This window comes from Giraffa tippelskirchi, chromosome 4 (genome assembly GCF_054371585.1).
Source record: "Giraffa tippelskirchi isolate mGirTip1 chromosome 4, T2T-mGirTip1v1.2.pri, whole genome shotgun sequence".
In the NCBI taxonomy this organism is placed as follows: Eukaryota; Metazoa; Chordata; class Mammalia; order Artiodactyla; family Giraffidae; genus Giraffa; species Giraffa tippelskirchi.
This window is the reverse complement of record NC_137278.1, coordinates 12,255,202-12,268,759: the sequence shown is the minus strand read 5'-3', so window position 1 is coordinate 12,268,759 and position 13,558 is coordinate 12,255,202. Positions and strand designations below refer to the sequence as shown.

General features: G+C 52.2%; 1 protein-coding gene across 1 annotated transcript in view; it reads right to left on the bottom strand.

Annotated features, from left to right (window-relative positions):
- Positions 1 to 13,558, bottom strand: part of DENND1A (DENN domain containing 1A) — a 537,858-nt gene that overhangs the window by 3,075 nt on the left and 521,225 nt on the right. The window contains exons 22-23 of the mRNA XM_081588650.1: positions 4,261 to 4,389; positions 1,240 to 1,495 (exon numbers count right to left, since the gene is read on the bottom strand). Coding sequence (XP_081444776.1) covers positions 1,240 to 1,495; positions 4,261 to 4,389 — 385 coding nt within the window. The remainder of the gene's footprint in view (positions 1 to 1,239; positions 1,496 to 4,260; positions 4,390 to 13,558) is intronic.

Genomic DNA, 13,558 nt, shown 5'->3' with positions numbered 1-13,558 from the left:
GGCAATGACTGCAGCTGACTGGGGACAGATTGGCCCTCCCCACCCCCTCCTATGTGCCAGGGGGACACTGTGGCTGTGGTCCTGGGAGTGTGGCCAGTTAGTCCTCTGGAGCTCAGGGAAGTTGGGGGCTCGGCTCAGGTCGGTGGCAGAAAGCAAGCCCAGGTCTGTCTGGACTCCAGGCCAGGCTTCTCTCACTAGGTGGCACAAAGGGTCTCCAGAGAAAGCCCTGTCTTTTCAAGCCAGCACTGCCAATTAGTTGTAGGAAAAGGACTCCATCTGCTGACCCTCTACTGGCCTGACCCATTTTACTTTTCAAAGCGTGTGGGCACTTTCAGCCACCCCTGAGCCCAAGCGGGGAAGTGAGGCTTGGGGGCTGGGTGAAGGCACACTGGCTGGGAATGAAATAGGACTGGGCTCTGTCCAGCTCTGCCACCTACTGGGCCATGACCTGGGTGTCACATCCCTTCTCTTGGCCTGAGCTCCCTCATTTGCAGCCTGGGAATAGCAATTCCCTGCAGAGGGGCTTGTGTGAATCATCGGATATGTGTGCTAAGTCGCTTCAGTCATGTCCAACTCTTTGAAACCCCATGGACTGTAGCCCACCAGGGTCCTCTATCCATGGGGATTCTCCAGGTAAGAATACTGGATTGGGTTGCCATGCCCTCCTCCAGGGGATCTTCCTGACCTAGGGATTGAACCCCCGTGTCTTAACATCTCCTGCACTGGCAGGTGGGTTCTTTACCACTAGCACCACCTGGATATGTGGGAGCTTTGTGAATTCCACACTGTGACCCAGGGACTGCAGAGTCAGCAGCCCCCTGGCACAAGTGAGGAGACAGGCACAGGCGGTGACAGACTGAAAGTCTCAAGGAAGATCACGGGTCACAAGCGAATAGCCAGAGCCCCAGAACTCTGATCCACAGGCTCTTCAAGGAGCCTTGGTGGGGTGGGGATAATCCCAGTTCCATCAGGGGTCACAGCGCTGCCCACCTCTGATGCATAAACAGAAGCGGGGGGCAGATTTTCATCAGGCTGTAGCATGTTCACCAGCGATCACTGTGTGGCGGGCTCTGGCCACTGGCCCGCCTGGCAGAGTTTGCAGACAGAGTGACTCAGGATTGGCTGAGGACCTTGGAAAAGTGGCTCTTTCTCCCTTGGTGTCTTTCACTGTCAGGTGGGAAAACCTGCCTCATGTGCAAAAAGTGCCCCCAGCCAGCGCCCACCCCACCCCCACCATACCTGATAGTCAAAGGTGCCCGACTGCTCCCTCAGGTCTTTGGGGGTCCGAAGGTCTTCCAAGCTTTTGGCCTGGCCCAGAGGCTGCAGTGGGACTTCCATGTCGAGGTTGCTGAAGACGTCCTCCAGGAGGTCGATGCTGGCAGCCCGGTCATGCGGAGCTGGGGTGGGGCCCACAGGCTCCCGCGCTCGCTGCTCTGGGCTCTCGGCCTCATCCCCCGCGCTGTCTGACTCCTTGAGTGTCCGATATGGCTGTGGCCTGGGAGGAGGCAGAGCAGGCTGGATTCTCCCACCCAGAGCCGGCCCTGGAGGAGCAAGCAGCCCCCACCCCGGAGAACTTCCAGGCCTCAAGGAGCACAGCTGGGAGCCTTGGGAGAGGAGAGTGTCCTGGGCCCCGCGAGTGCAGGCGTCTGGATGGTGCCCCTCAGACAGACAGACAGACCTGGGCTAATCTCGGGCTCCGCTCACTGAGGGGCCTTGGGCAAGTTGCTTTGGCTTTAGCTTGCACCAGGGAGCCCACTTAGTTTCCTTCAGACCACAAGACCTACCAGAGAACTGGCTAGCGGGCTCCCACACCATTCACACAAGGTGTGAGGAATGGGACATGGCTAGAGAGGGAACAGGCAGGAGGACTCACTCCTGAGCCCATTGTCTGCACCCTCACCTCTGCAGCAGTCGGGTCCTGGGCCCAGCTTGTGCGGAACTGAGCTGGGGGAACTCTCCCCCAGGGGACTGCACGGTGCACCCCAGGATCCTCAGTGGCGAACTACCTGGGCCTCAGTCTGTGCTGATCTCGGTTCCAGCCCTGGTGCCGTCTCTTGCTGTGGGACCTTGGGCAAGTCACTTAACCTATCTGAGCCTCAGCTGCTCCCCTGTTCCAGAGTGCACGTCCTTGCAACTGGTGGTGGAGATGACACGGGCAAACGCGATGTTGGGTGTACTGCAGGCATGCTGAGGCTGTTAACAGCATCCTGTCCATTCATGCACCAAAATCTTACAGCCAACCCAGGTGCTGGGGACACTGGGTGCATCTTGCTATCCTCTCTCACAAGCCTGAGCCCCAGGATACGTGGAGAATGCTGCCCAGACCTCTTGTGAAACTGGGCCAGAGTAGCACCCTACTTCCAACCACAAGGCTCTGTCCCCTGGGTCAGGCAGAAACTGCCCATGGCTCTGGTAGAGTGGGGAAGGTCGCCACCTGGTGGTCTGAAGGCCCACTTGATTGAACCTGGGCAGGGGGACAGTCAGTAGAGGAAAAGGGGCTCAGCTAACAGTCTTGACTCTGGGCAAGGACAACGTCACCCCTAAAGCCATACAAGCAGCCCATGAAGTAGGACTCACATCCCCCCACTTTATAGATGAGGAAGATGAAGCTCAGAGAGGCTAAGTAATGGAACCTATGTCACACAGCACCTGGCCAGAGGCAGAAATGGAAGCCAAGTATGAGAAACTTCTAAAGTCCCTCACTTGTTCTAATTAAGCCATCTGACCAAGCTCCTTTAACTAAGTTTGAACACAGTGAAGGAGACAAAGGAAAGTCAGTGTGCTTTGTAGTTAAGGAAACAGAGTTTCTTTAGAAGGAATCCATTTTAAGATGGCTGTTTCCCTTTAAACACACACACCTATGCTTTTCATAGATCATGGTTCAGGGAATGAGCATTATTTAAAATAATTAAGGCATCAATTAGTTTAAAAGGAATGTGGCTGGCCAGACCCCACTGTGGAGGTCCTTGGCTGTTATCTGTGTGGGATCCCTTTACCAGCAAGGCAATTGTAAGTTGATACATGGCTGGACATTTCTTATTCCAATGATGCAATCTTTATTTTAATTAATAATAGAAATAATAACTGATACATTAAGTCTATGATATTATAGATACTATTGCTTAGGACAAGGTTTGTCTCCTAGTTTTAAAGAAGGAGATTCACTGTACAGACCAGGCAGCACGCAAAACTCGGGCAACACTGGCTTAGGGCACTGCTCTCTAAGTGAGGACCTCAGGAGGGGACTGACTTGCCTGTGGTCACAGGTGAGCTGGTGGCAGAAAGGGCCAGAACCCTCCTTGCCTGTGGGGGCAGTGGCAGGAACAGAGCTGTTGGGCTTGTCAGGTGCCCCAAGGAACCCACAGGCTCAGCCTTGGAGGAGACAGTGGGTGCAAGGAGATAGTGAAGGGGGCTGACAAGGCGGGAGCAGGGGGAGAGTCCCTCTTATGTAACTGGGCTGGAATGGTTCACTCCCCAAGGTCTGCTGTGGGTATTCAACAAAGGGCAGTTCCCTTCCCCTGAAGGCTCCCATTAGAAACACCATGCAAACAGATAAACACAGACCATAGCTGGCCCTCTGCTCAGTCCCAGCTGGGAAAAGCCTGTGGGTGGAGAAGCAAGAAGTGGCAGAAAAAAAGGGCAGCCACCAAAGCCCAGTTTCAGGGGTAGCTGGGTTGTGGTGAACCTTCTTTTTCTCTTTCTTTATCACAATTTGTAATTAGAAGGAGGCTTAGGTTATAAATAATAATGATAAAAGTTATCTTAAAGTCAGACAAATCGGTAAGATCTTTGGCCATGCCATCATTAATATATATATTCCGTACCAGTAAATTTTTTTTTTTTTAAACTTAATATCTAATGCTCCATCTCCATGGCTTCCCAAGGTGTGCTGAGATAAAGGAAGACTGGGCAGCAACAACCAGCCTAACCGCAGCTGAAGCTGCAGTCAGCAACCTCATTAACAGTCCAGTGCATTTTCCCTGTGAGGAAGGAGACCGATGTTCCCATCTCACACCTTTACAGCCCAGTCACCCTTGTCACCTCATCCCATCGCCACAGGCCCTGTGGGGCTGGCAGAATGAACGCCCTGGGAGGAGGCACACGGGGGGCGGGGGGCACCGCCCTGCAAGCAGCACTGGAAGGCAGCAGCCCCAGGCACCCTCCCCACACACAAGCACAAGCTGGCCACCCCCGCCCCTCCAAGTGGTCCCGGAGAGTCACCAAGCCGAGCTCAGGAAAATGGAAGAAGGAAGGAGAGACCATTCAAAGGGAGTGGAGAAGAAAAAGCTTTCGGTGAAGCCAGAGCTCGGGCCCTCTTCCCGCTGGCATTCATCGTCAGAGGAGTCTTCGGAGAGGAAGACAGCATAGTGTCGCAAGGGCTTTACAAGGCTGGGGTGGAGGGAGACAAGAGAGAAGACAGTTAGGAGGCACCTCAGGACTCCGCATGGTGGGGTGGGAAGGAGGCCTGCAGCCCGGTGCCTGACCCTGGCCTCCTTCTGCCGGCAAGGGAGGAAGCTGTCCAGAGAAGGCCCAACGGGCCCCCACGGTGAGGGAGCTGGTCCCTAACAGAAAAGAAACTGTGGGTTTGCCACCTGTGTCAAGAGCCTTAAATGTATCTTTGACCTCATGATTTCACTTTTGTTTAGATACCCCAAATTGTAGCAACAGATCATGCACAAAGATGTCCATTACCACTATGTTTATAAAATACAAGATAATCTAAATTTCCACAGTAGGAATCTGGTGAAGTGAATTATGGTACAGTTGGCTGAGTATTATCCTCTCATTAAATTATAATGTTTATAAAGAAAAAAAATCTAAGAATTAAGAAGCAGAATTGCAATAATACTGCCTTCTGTCTCATTTGCTTATGGAAAAATGCATAGAAAAAAGACTGGAAAGGCAGGTGTCTAAATGTCAACAAAGCTAGTGGATTATGGGTGATTTTTTTTCCCCTCTGCCAGTTTTTATTTTTGTGTCTCCTACACTTTCTCCAATGTGCATATCTACTTCAATAATCAGGAAAAAATAAAAAATGAAAAAGTTAAAGAAGAAAGTGAGCCACGTGGAAGAGCACTCGCGAGAAGGCCCTTTTCTGATTAGCGGCCGCTCTCTGGAGTCTCCCTCAGATGCCTCTTCAGAGAGTCTTTTTCATCTGTGATGTGGAAATTAAATATTCATTGTTATAAAAAATACATCTCCCTTGTCAGCCACCTGTAAGCTCTACCTCTATAAACACAAACCCATACACAGCCCAGAGAAACTCCACGCCGGCTCCTATGAATTATACACTGACCAGAGCCCGCGAGAGGCGTGTACTCAGGAGAGAGACGCTGGACCCCAGAGCCCTCAGTTCAAATCCTAGCCCCACAGCTGCTGCCCCAACAAGCAAACTGGGGAGTGGGCAGCCCACACCTCTGCCCAATGCAGCAGGCTGGACGCGCACTGAGGGTCTCCTGGGCGCTGGTGAAGTTTGGGGAGGTACCTCGAACACAGGAGACACCAGGGTACCTGATCGGGGCTACCTCCTCTTCCCCCAACCCCCAGCCAGAGCAGTCTCCTTTCTTTGCCTTGTATAATGCAATTCCCTTCTGACTTCATTTCAGGAAGAGGAAAACATGTCCAAAAAAGTGCATGGGCACCAGAGCTGGAGGGTAAGTGAGAGAAGCAGCTGTCCCTGGGGGGACTGGGAGAGTGGATTATGACCGGCTGCTGCTATGACCCACCATCCCCGGTGCTAAGAGAGTTGTTACCCAAGAATATGTTGTTCTTTCAAATGGGGAATCAAAGCGGGCGCCCAGAGCTGAGGCCCCCAGCCTGATCACACTTGAACCCTTCATTGCCTTGCACTGTCCCTGGAAGTTAGCCAGGCAGAGAGTTTTGTCCTCGTACCGAAGGGGAGGTTGAGGCTCAGAGAGGGGAAATCACCTGCCCAGGGCTGCACAGGGAGGTCACCACTCTCCTTTCCTCTCCCAGGCCGCCTTCCTGGGTGTCAGGGACAAGATGCATGTTAGCCTGCCAGGACTGGTGGGAGCATGGCCTAGAACATGCATTTGCCCCTGCTCAGGAGAGAGGGCAGGAAGATCTGACCTGCAGGAATGTGCCCTGGCCAGCACAGGGGCCAGGCTGGGACACAAAATAGGGCTCAGCAGGAGGGCCACTTTCCACATGGCCCCTGGAATCTTGCTCTGAATCACAGTACTGACTTGCCACTCTCCTCTTTCCTCCTGCAAACCTGCTGCTCTGCACGCTGATTTCACCTCAGCTGGTCGTGCAGTGTCTAAAGCATCAGCAGTACTGATGTTCAGATGTGTCTGGAATGACTTATTCATCCGTCTAAAGGTTAGGAAGACCCCCTCTTACTCGCCAGCACTGGACTGTTGTCCTGGGGGAGGGGGGCAGGGGGGCAGGCACTCTGCCTTAGGCTGCACTCAGAGAGCTCGTGGAATGTGCTGGGTAGGTGGGTGACTGTCACCAAGTCCGAGCTCTGAGCAGGGCAGACACTGCTTTGTGCTTAGCCTGCCCACCTCTGTGCTCCTTTCCTGCTGCCTCCATCACCTGCCTTTGCCTTTGCCTGCTGTACTGACTGCCCTGGCCTGCAACAACTTAGCTCAAACCGCCCTCCTAGATGCCTTACTGAAGCTCCCAGCAGACTTTTCTCCCTAGATGGAGTGGGCTTCTCCTTGGGCTGAGTGGTTTAGTGCTTCATCAGTAGAGCTGTGTGTGCTGTGCTTAGTTGCTCAGTTGTGTCTGACTCTTTGTGACCCCATGGACTGTAGCCCACCAGGCTCCTCTGTCCAGGGGGATTCTCCAGGCAAGAACACTGGAGTGGGTTGCCATGCCCTCCTCCAGGATCATCAATAGAGCTGAACCTTTTGCAATTCTGTTTGGGAGGAGGTCCTCAAGGGCAGGGGCCTGGCGCATTCTCTCTATCCCCACACCCCTGGCGCAGCGTTAGTGCAGAGGAAGTCTGCTGAGGGACTGAGCAGAAGCCAGCATGCTGGGGAGACAAGGCCTCGCACATGCCCATTTTACCCCTCTTTCTGGACCCCCACCAGGCACCTGACCCTTTCCTCAGCTTGAGGATGCAGTGTAGGAAGGTCCCCTCTCTGATGTGGAGAAAAGGGAACCCTCCTACACTGTTGGTGGGAATGTAAATTGGTACAGCCACTATGGAGAGTCGTATGGAGGTGCCTTAAAAAACTAAAAATAGAGTTGCCACGTGATCCTACAATCCCACTCCTGGGCATATATCCAGAAAAACTCTAATTTGAAAGGATACACACACTCAATATTCATAGCAGCACTATTCACAATAGCCAAGACATGGAAGCAACCTAAATGTCCATCGGTAAATGAATGGATAAAGAAGATGTGGGACATATATACACAATGGAGTATTACTCAGCCATCAGAAGGGATGAAATAATGCCACTTGCAGCAACATGGAAGGGACCTACAGATTATTGTACTAAGTGAGATAAGACAGAAAAAGATGAATATCATAGGATATCATTCTATGTGGAATCTAAAATATGATACAAATGAACTTATTTACAAAACAGAAACAGACTCACAGACAAAGAAAAACTTATGGTTACCAAAGGGAAAGGTGGGTGATAAATTAGGAGTTTGGAATTAGCAGATACAAACTACTATATATAAAATTATAAACATCAAGGTCCTACTGTATAGCACAGGAAACTATATTTAATATCTTATAATAAACCATAATGGGAAAGAATGTGAAAAAGAATATTAATTTTAGAATGATTAGGACCACGTTGGTGGATGAAGGTGTTATATATATTGGGGCAGGTGGGAATATCAGAAAAATGCTTAAAAGAGTATACACAAGCAGGCACTGTGCCAGGGACTTTACATAGGTTATTTCTACCACCCTGCCACCAACCCCCCAACAGGAAGGTGTCGCTGCACAGATTTTATAGAGGACAAGACTGTCATAAGTCCATTCATCCACCTGTCTGTCCAGTCACCCACGCACCCAACCAAAAAGCACACCCCGAGTGCCTAGAGTGAGAAGACCCCATGCTAGATGAGCGCTGGGGGTCATGGTGAAGAAGAAAGGTATCATCAGGCCACCCAACCGGGAGGTGACGGGCAGGGATTCCAGTTCGAGCCCTCTCCTTCCTGTCCTCTGGGCTGGTGGTAGATTGTGTACATGTGGGCCTCGTATCTTTGCTTGAATCAAACTGAATGAGGCTTTGGTGATGCTGAAATCCATCTTGAATGCATTTCCAGAACCTGTCCAAGCACAGTCCCCTCCTCGGCTTTGACAAGCAAGCAGAGAACACAGCTTGGCACATTAGCTGCATGCCACTAAAGCTGCCAGCAATATCTGGATTCACACGAGAGCCAAGAGCCTTAGTGCTGGACTCTACCTTGGTTCTGTTGGATCAGGCTGCTGCACTTCCCATCACTGTCAGAATCCAGTGCCTTCCCACGGGCAAGATCACGGAGGTGCTTGGGGGTGAGGTGGGGGAGAGGGAGCCTCATTGTCCAGCTCAACATTTTCCTCTCCAGCAGGCTGTTTTGACCACGCCAGACTGGTCAGGTAGGGCTTCAACATGAGGTCCAGGGTGTCTCCTGGACACACTATCTGTCTCTCAAGGGTGATGGAAATACCCAGACAAGAACTCTGGCATATGGTTTGATGAGGGTTTCTTCAGGTCCAGGCTTTGGGCCACATGGATGACGATGCTGACACTAGCAGTATTTACAAGTGTTGGGGTAAATGCTGTCTGTACAGTTTCTGATTAATTACTCATCACGTCATCCTTATTCTGCAGATAAAGCAGCCAAGGCTCAGAGAAGCGGAGTCACTTGCCCAGCGTCACACAGCAGCTAAGGGCAGAGCATGGAATTTGGATCCACCTGACTCTAAACCACTTTGTGATCCTGCCTCTTCAGTTCTGTGGATCTGAAACAATGAAATAAGGGGTTGTGTGTTTCTCCTTCCACTTTTGATAAAAGGTGAGATTTCAAAATAAACTTATTTAAATTCAGCTGCTCATGTTCTCCCATGAAACATACAGTCAGATATTTGTCAGAGATAAAGGATGAACCGTCGAATACGTCCAGGTTTAAATTTTTTATTAGCTTAAGGCAGAATTTGAAAAAAAAAAGCATACCTCTTCCCTCATTAACCCAATTCAGCTACTACCCTGCAGTCTGCCACCCACCACTTGCCTGGATTTTATTACACACAAAGAGCTGTCTGTGAAAAGGCAGGTCGTGGCGAACTTGGCTACCCAGTGAGGGCTGCCTGAGTCTTGGCGAGAAAGAAAGGCCCGCTGTCCATCACGTTCAGACCCCAGCATCTCCCACGGCTGCTCCCGCCTCTGCCCACCTCATCTCAGCGCAGAGTTCCCATGCAGATGACTTCCCGAACCCTCTCTAATGTTTGGTGTAACGTGTCGCTGGCTAGTGTGCGCGTGTGACAGTGGTGACAGGCACGGCTGTTCCTTTTTAAATACCATGTCAGAGACACAGCGTCAGGAAGCGGGGACGTGCTCTGTGGCTCTCTGCCGTGCCGGGATCGCACGGGCTTATTTTTTAATGAGGAAGATCTGCATCTCGAGAGTTTTTTTCATGTGTCACATCGCGTGGACAAATCAGCAGCACGTCACGCTGGCCCACAATGAAATGCTGACAAATGTAGATATTTCAAATTTAATTGACATTTAAATGTATTTGAGATAAAGAAGGGAAAAAATCAGCAAGGACTTGGTCTCCAGAGGTAACGAGGGGAGCTGGTGATCATGTTTTAAAGGATCATTTCATTCCAACACAAAGGATCTTTACTTTTAAAGGTCTTGGCCGCTCTGGCGTCCACTGATTACAAGGCTCCTGTTGGGCTGCTGGGCAGGGACAGGCCCCAAGACAAGGCCCGTCTGTCCACCCTCCCCCAAAGTGCCAGCCAGACCGACCTCAGGACAGTCATTGTACCTCCCTGAACCTCAGTTTTCTTATCTGCAAAATGGAGATTCTATAGCCCTCTTGTTAGTCTTATCACAAGAGCTGAATGAGGATACTCATGAAGGGCTTCACATGGTGCCCAGTGCATGTTCAGTTACTGCCCAGATGCTATGCTCACCTGCCAACAAACAGATTTTGCGCCTCTCCACCCTGTTCAAAGTCTCCCCTGGGTGTTCAAGGACGAATAGGGCGGTCCTGCCTTCAAAGATCTTCCCAGTCAAGGTGGCTGGTCCAGAGCTGGGCACATCTCAGCACATCAGAGTCACCTGAGAGCTCCCCCACCTGGAGATGCTGCCATGCCTCCCTGCCAGCACCGCTACACATGGCTGATACTCTGGAGGGCACCTTAGCATGTGTGTGGGTTAAAAACAGAGAAAAAGGCACTGAAGCAAGTCAGAGGGGTCTGTGGAAGAGACGAGCTTGGTGTAGGACCCACAAGGGAAGCTCTGGAATGTCCACTGTAGCTATTCTGTGTGCCTGGGGCAAGGCTAGGACTGCTAACCGGGAGGAAGAACTGAAGACAGATATGGGAACCTGCTGGACACAGGGTCTTTGTTCTCAGCGCTAGGTGAATATCTACTTACGAACAGCAATGAGAGACTCGCTGCTGTGATGAGAAGGTGTCTTCCTGTCCCATGGACCGGTCGAGGGTGGATGGGTGAGTGTGAGGCCAGGGCCCTTCCATCCTGTTCAGGACTTGCCCTGCCAGAGCGCAGTGGTGGGTGTGCCCGGCTCAGGGGCCCCTGGACAAGGCGCCACCTGGGAGGTGACATGGGGCCTGGGCTTTAACCGTGAGTCCAACAGAGGCTGTACAGTGGTCTGGAGGTGTCTCTGTGGAGGAGTGGGCACGGGGGCTTGAGGGTGGCAGGTGGGGTTGGCAGGGACCAGGTGGTGGAGAACCTCAGAGCATGAGCACTGAAGGCCAGGTGTGAGGTCAGGGGGGGCCCAGGGAGGCAGCACAGAGGACTTATTGGCTCCACTGCCCTCATCTCTGTCTTCTGGGTTAGTTGTGCCCTTTTTTGTCTTTCTAACCTTTATTCATCTGTCCACTTATTTATCAACCTGTGTCTGCCTTCCTTCCAGAAAGATCACTAGTGTGGACTTCCCATGTCCACACCCATACCCAGCACGCTGAGGAGTCCTTCCCTGATGCCGGGTGGACACTCACGCAGGCGGAGAGGCCTGGCTCCACTCTCCCACCCTTCATGCTCTCTGCTGGAGGGAAGACGGGGAAGGGGACACCTTGGGAGCGCTCTCCTTACCTGGAAGAGAAATTGTGTAGATGCTGAGGAATACCCATCCCTCATCCTGAGGACAGTCTCTGCCTGCCAAGAGCACAAGTCTTTTCTAGGGACTGCGGCAGCAGTGATGGGAAGGCGTCTGGTGAGGAAGCAGTGGACGTGGATGTGGGACCCAGTGGGCCTGGGTATATGTGCTGGACCCAGGGCAGGCCATTCCACCTGTCAGAGCCTTGGTTTCCCCATGGCTGAGTGGACTAACAATGTTTTCACTGTGAAGACTTTGGGGGAGCAGGGGAGGTTAACCAAGATGACACATGTCAAAGTACTGGGCCCCAAAACAGGCACTTGGGAAATGGTGACGTGGAATCTGGACTGGGGAGGGTGCTTGTTGGCGTGGCAGAGCCTTTCAGAGGAGACTGAGCTCAGTGACATCCGGAGGAGGGAGTGCCGTATCTGAAGGCATCATAAAAGCTTGGTTTTTCAGTTGCATCTAATCCCCTACTGTGACCACTCCTGGGAGAGTCCCTCCTTCCGGGTAGGGTGGAAGTGGTCAGGAACCTGACATGAGGGGTTCCTGTGTCCTCCTGGGCTGCTGTGTATGCCGGAGGCCCTGTGGCAGCTCCTGCTTTTCCAGTCTGGGCTCAGTCTTCATGCCTGGCTTCTGTCTTGGCTTTGTCTCTGGGGCCTAAAACTCACCAGTGGAGATGGAGAGGGGGCAGGGGCCAAGTCAGGTCAGGAGCCTCTTGCCTTGCTAATTGAGTCTGCACCCTCCTGCTCGGTGTCCTGGCAGCTTGCCAGGCAGTAGTGCCCAGGAGGCTGCCCCTACCCCCTGGGTCCCAGGGCCCAGCTGGCACCCTGGAGATTGCTCCCGGGATTGATTGCAGCTTCTAGCTCTTAGAGGGCCAGGCCAGGCAGGTGCTGGTAGCCTCCTAATCACACCTGGCTCATAGCAGGTGCTCTTTACACATTTGTGGTTGTTAACTGACACCCGCCCCCATCTCCAGAAGGCTGGGCTATAAGCTGCCCTCAGGGATTCCTCCATTCACTCATTCAGTAAATATCCCTGAGCAGAGCTGGGCCAGGCTCTGGTCTTTGAGTTGAAGAGTCAAAGCTGATGGTCACACAGCCCTGCCCTGCTCATAGACTATGAGGGTGTGTGAGGGTGTGTGTATGCACGACATGGCCGATCATGGCTTCATCAGGGGAAGTCCTGGGTATTGTCGCCTTGGGAGAAGGCAGGCTGCAGCAGTCACGGCTGCTAACTGAGGACGCTTGTATGGCTCCTGTGGGCAGCTTCCCAGATTGTGTTCTTTGGGATGTTAACACGTATTGCAAAAAAAAAAAGATGGCAGAGTTGTGCAATGTCTCGGACTGGCAGCTGGTGGGCCAGGATGCTGCCAAAGTCTGCAGATGCCAAGCCGGGCCTGTGCACCAGGCCCTCACCCTCGGGCAGTTCAGGGTCTGGGCAGGAGGCAGAGGGGCTCCGGTTGTGATCCTTAGCCAGAGGCCGTGCTGAGCCCAAGGAGACTCAGCATGCGGGCAGGGGAAGTGGGGGTGAAGCAGACGTCATCTCCTGCCAGAGCATGTGTGCAACCAGCCTGAAGAGATACGACTGCAAAGTGTTCTGAGACCTGGTCTTTGGGCAGAGCTCTCACTAAATACTTCTGGCAGCTTCTTCTGATCTTACTTTAATCTTCGGGGGCTTTGGGTACTGGGGTCACACAGTGCAGTTCAGATGAGCAGACTCTCCAGTTCCTGAGCAGTGGGGGCTGGCCGTTTGGTGCACGCACTGCCTGCCCAGCCAGCACAACCTGCAGAAGTGCTCCTCGGCCAGAAGGATTTCTAATGCCAGCCGCACGTCCCGATGGGCCTCTGGGACCCAGATTCCCGAGGAGTCCACAGTTCTGATGGGAGTGTAAAGTGGTGTGATTCTTTCAGAAAGTTATTTAGCAACACAGAGCAGAAATCTGTCTATAAGACTGGTTAAGGACAGACTTTCCTGGCAGTCCAGTGGTTGAGGCTTGGGGGTGTGGGTTCCATCCCTGGTCGGGGAGCTAAGATTCCATGCGCCTTGAATTTTTGGCCTTGAGGCCAAAAATCAAACAAAATAAGCAGCAGTAGTAACAAATTCAATAAAGACTTAAAAAATGGTCCACATCAAAATATCTTAAAAAAAAAAAAAAGACTGGTTAAGGGTTGGTCTTTGGCGTTATAGACAGCTCTGCCACTACCTAGCTGTGTGACCAAGCTCAGCCAGCGCATCTCTTGGAGTCACAGTTACTACTTCTATACAACAGAGCTAATGATTCCTACCCCTG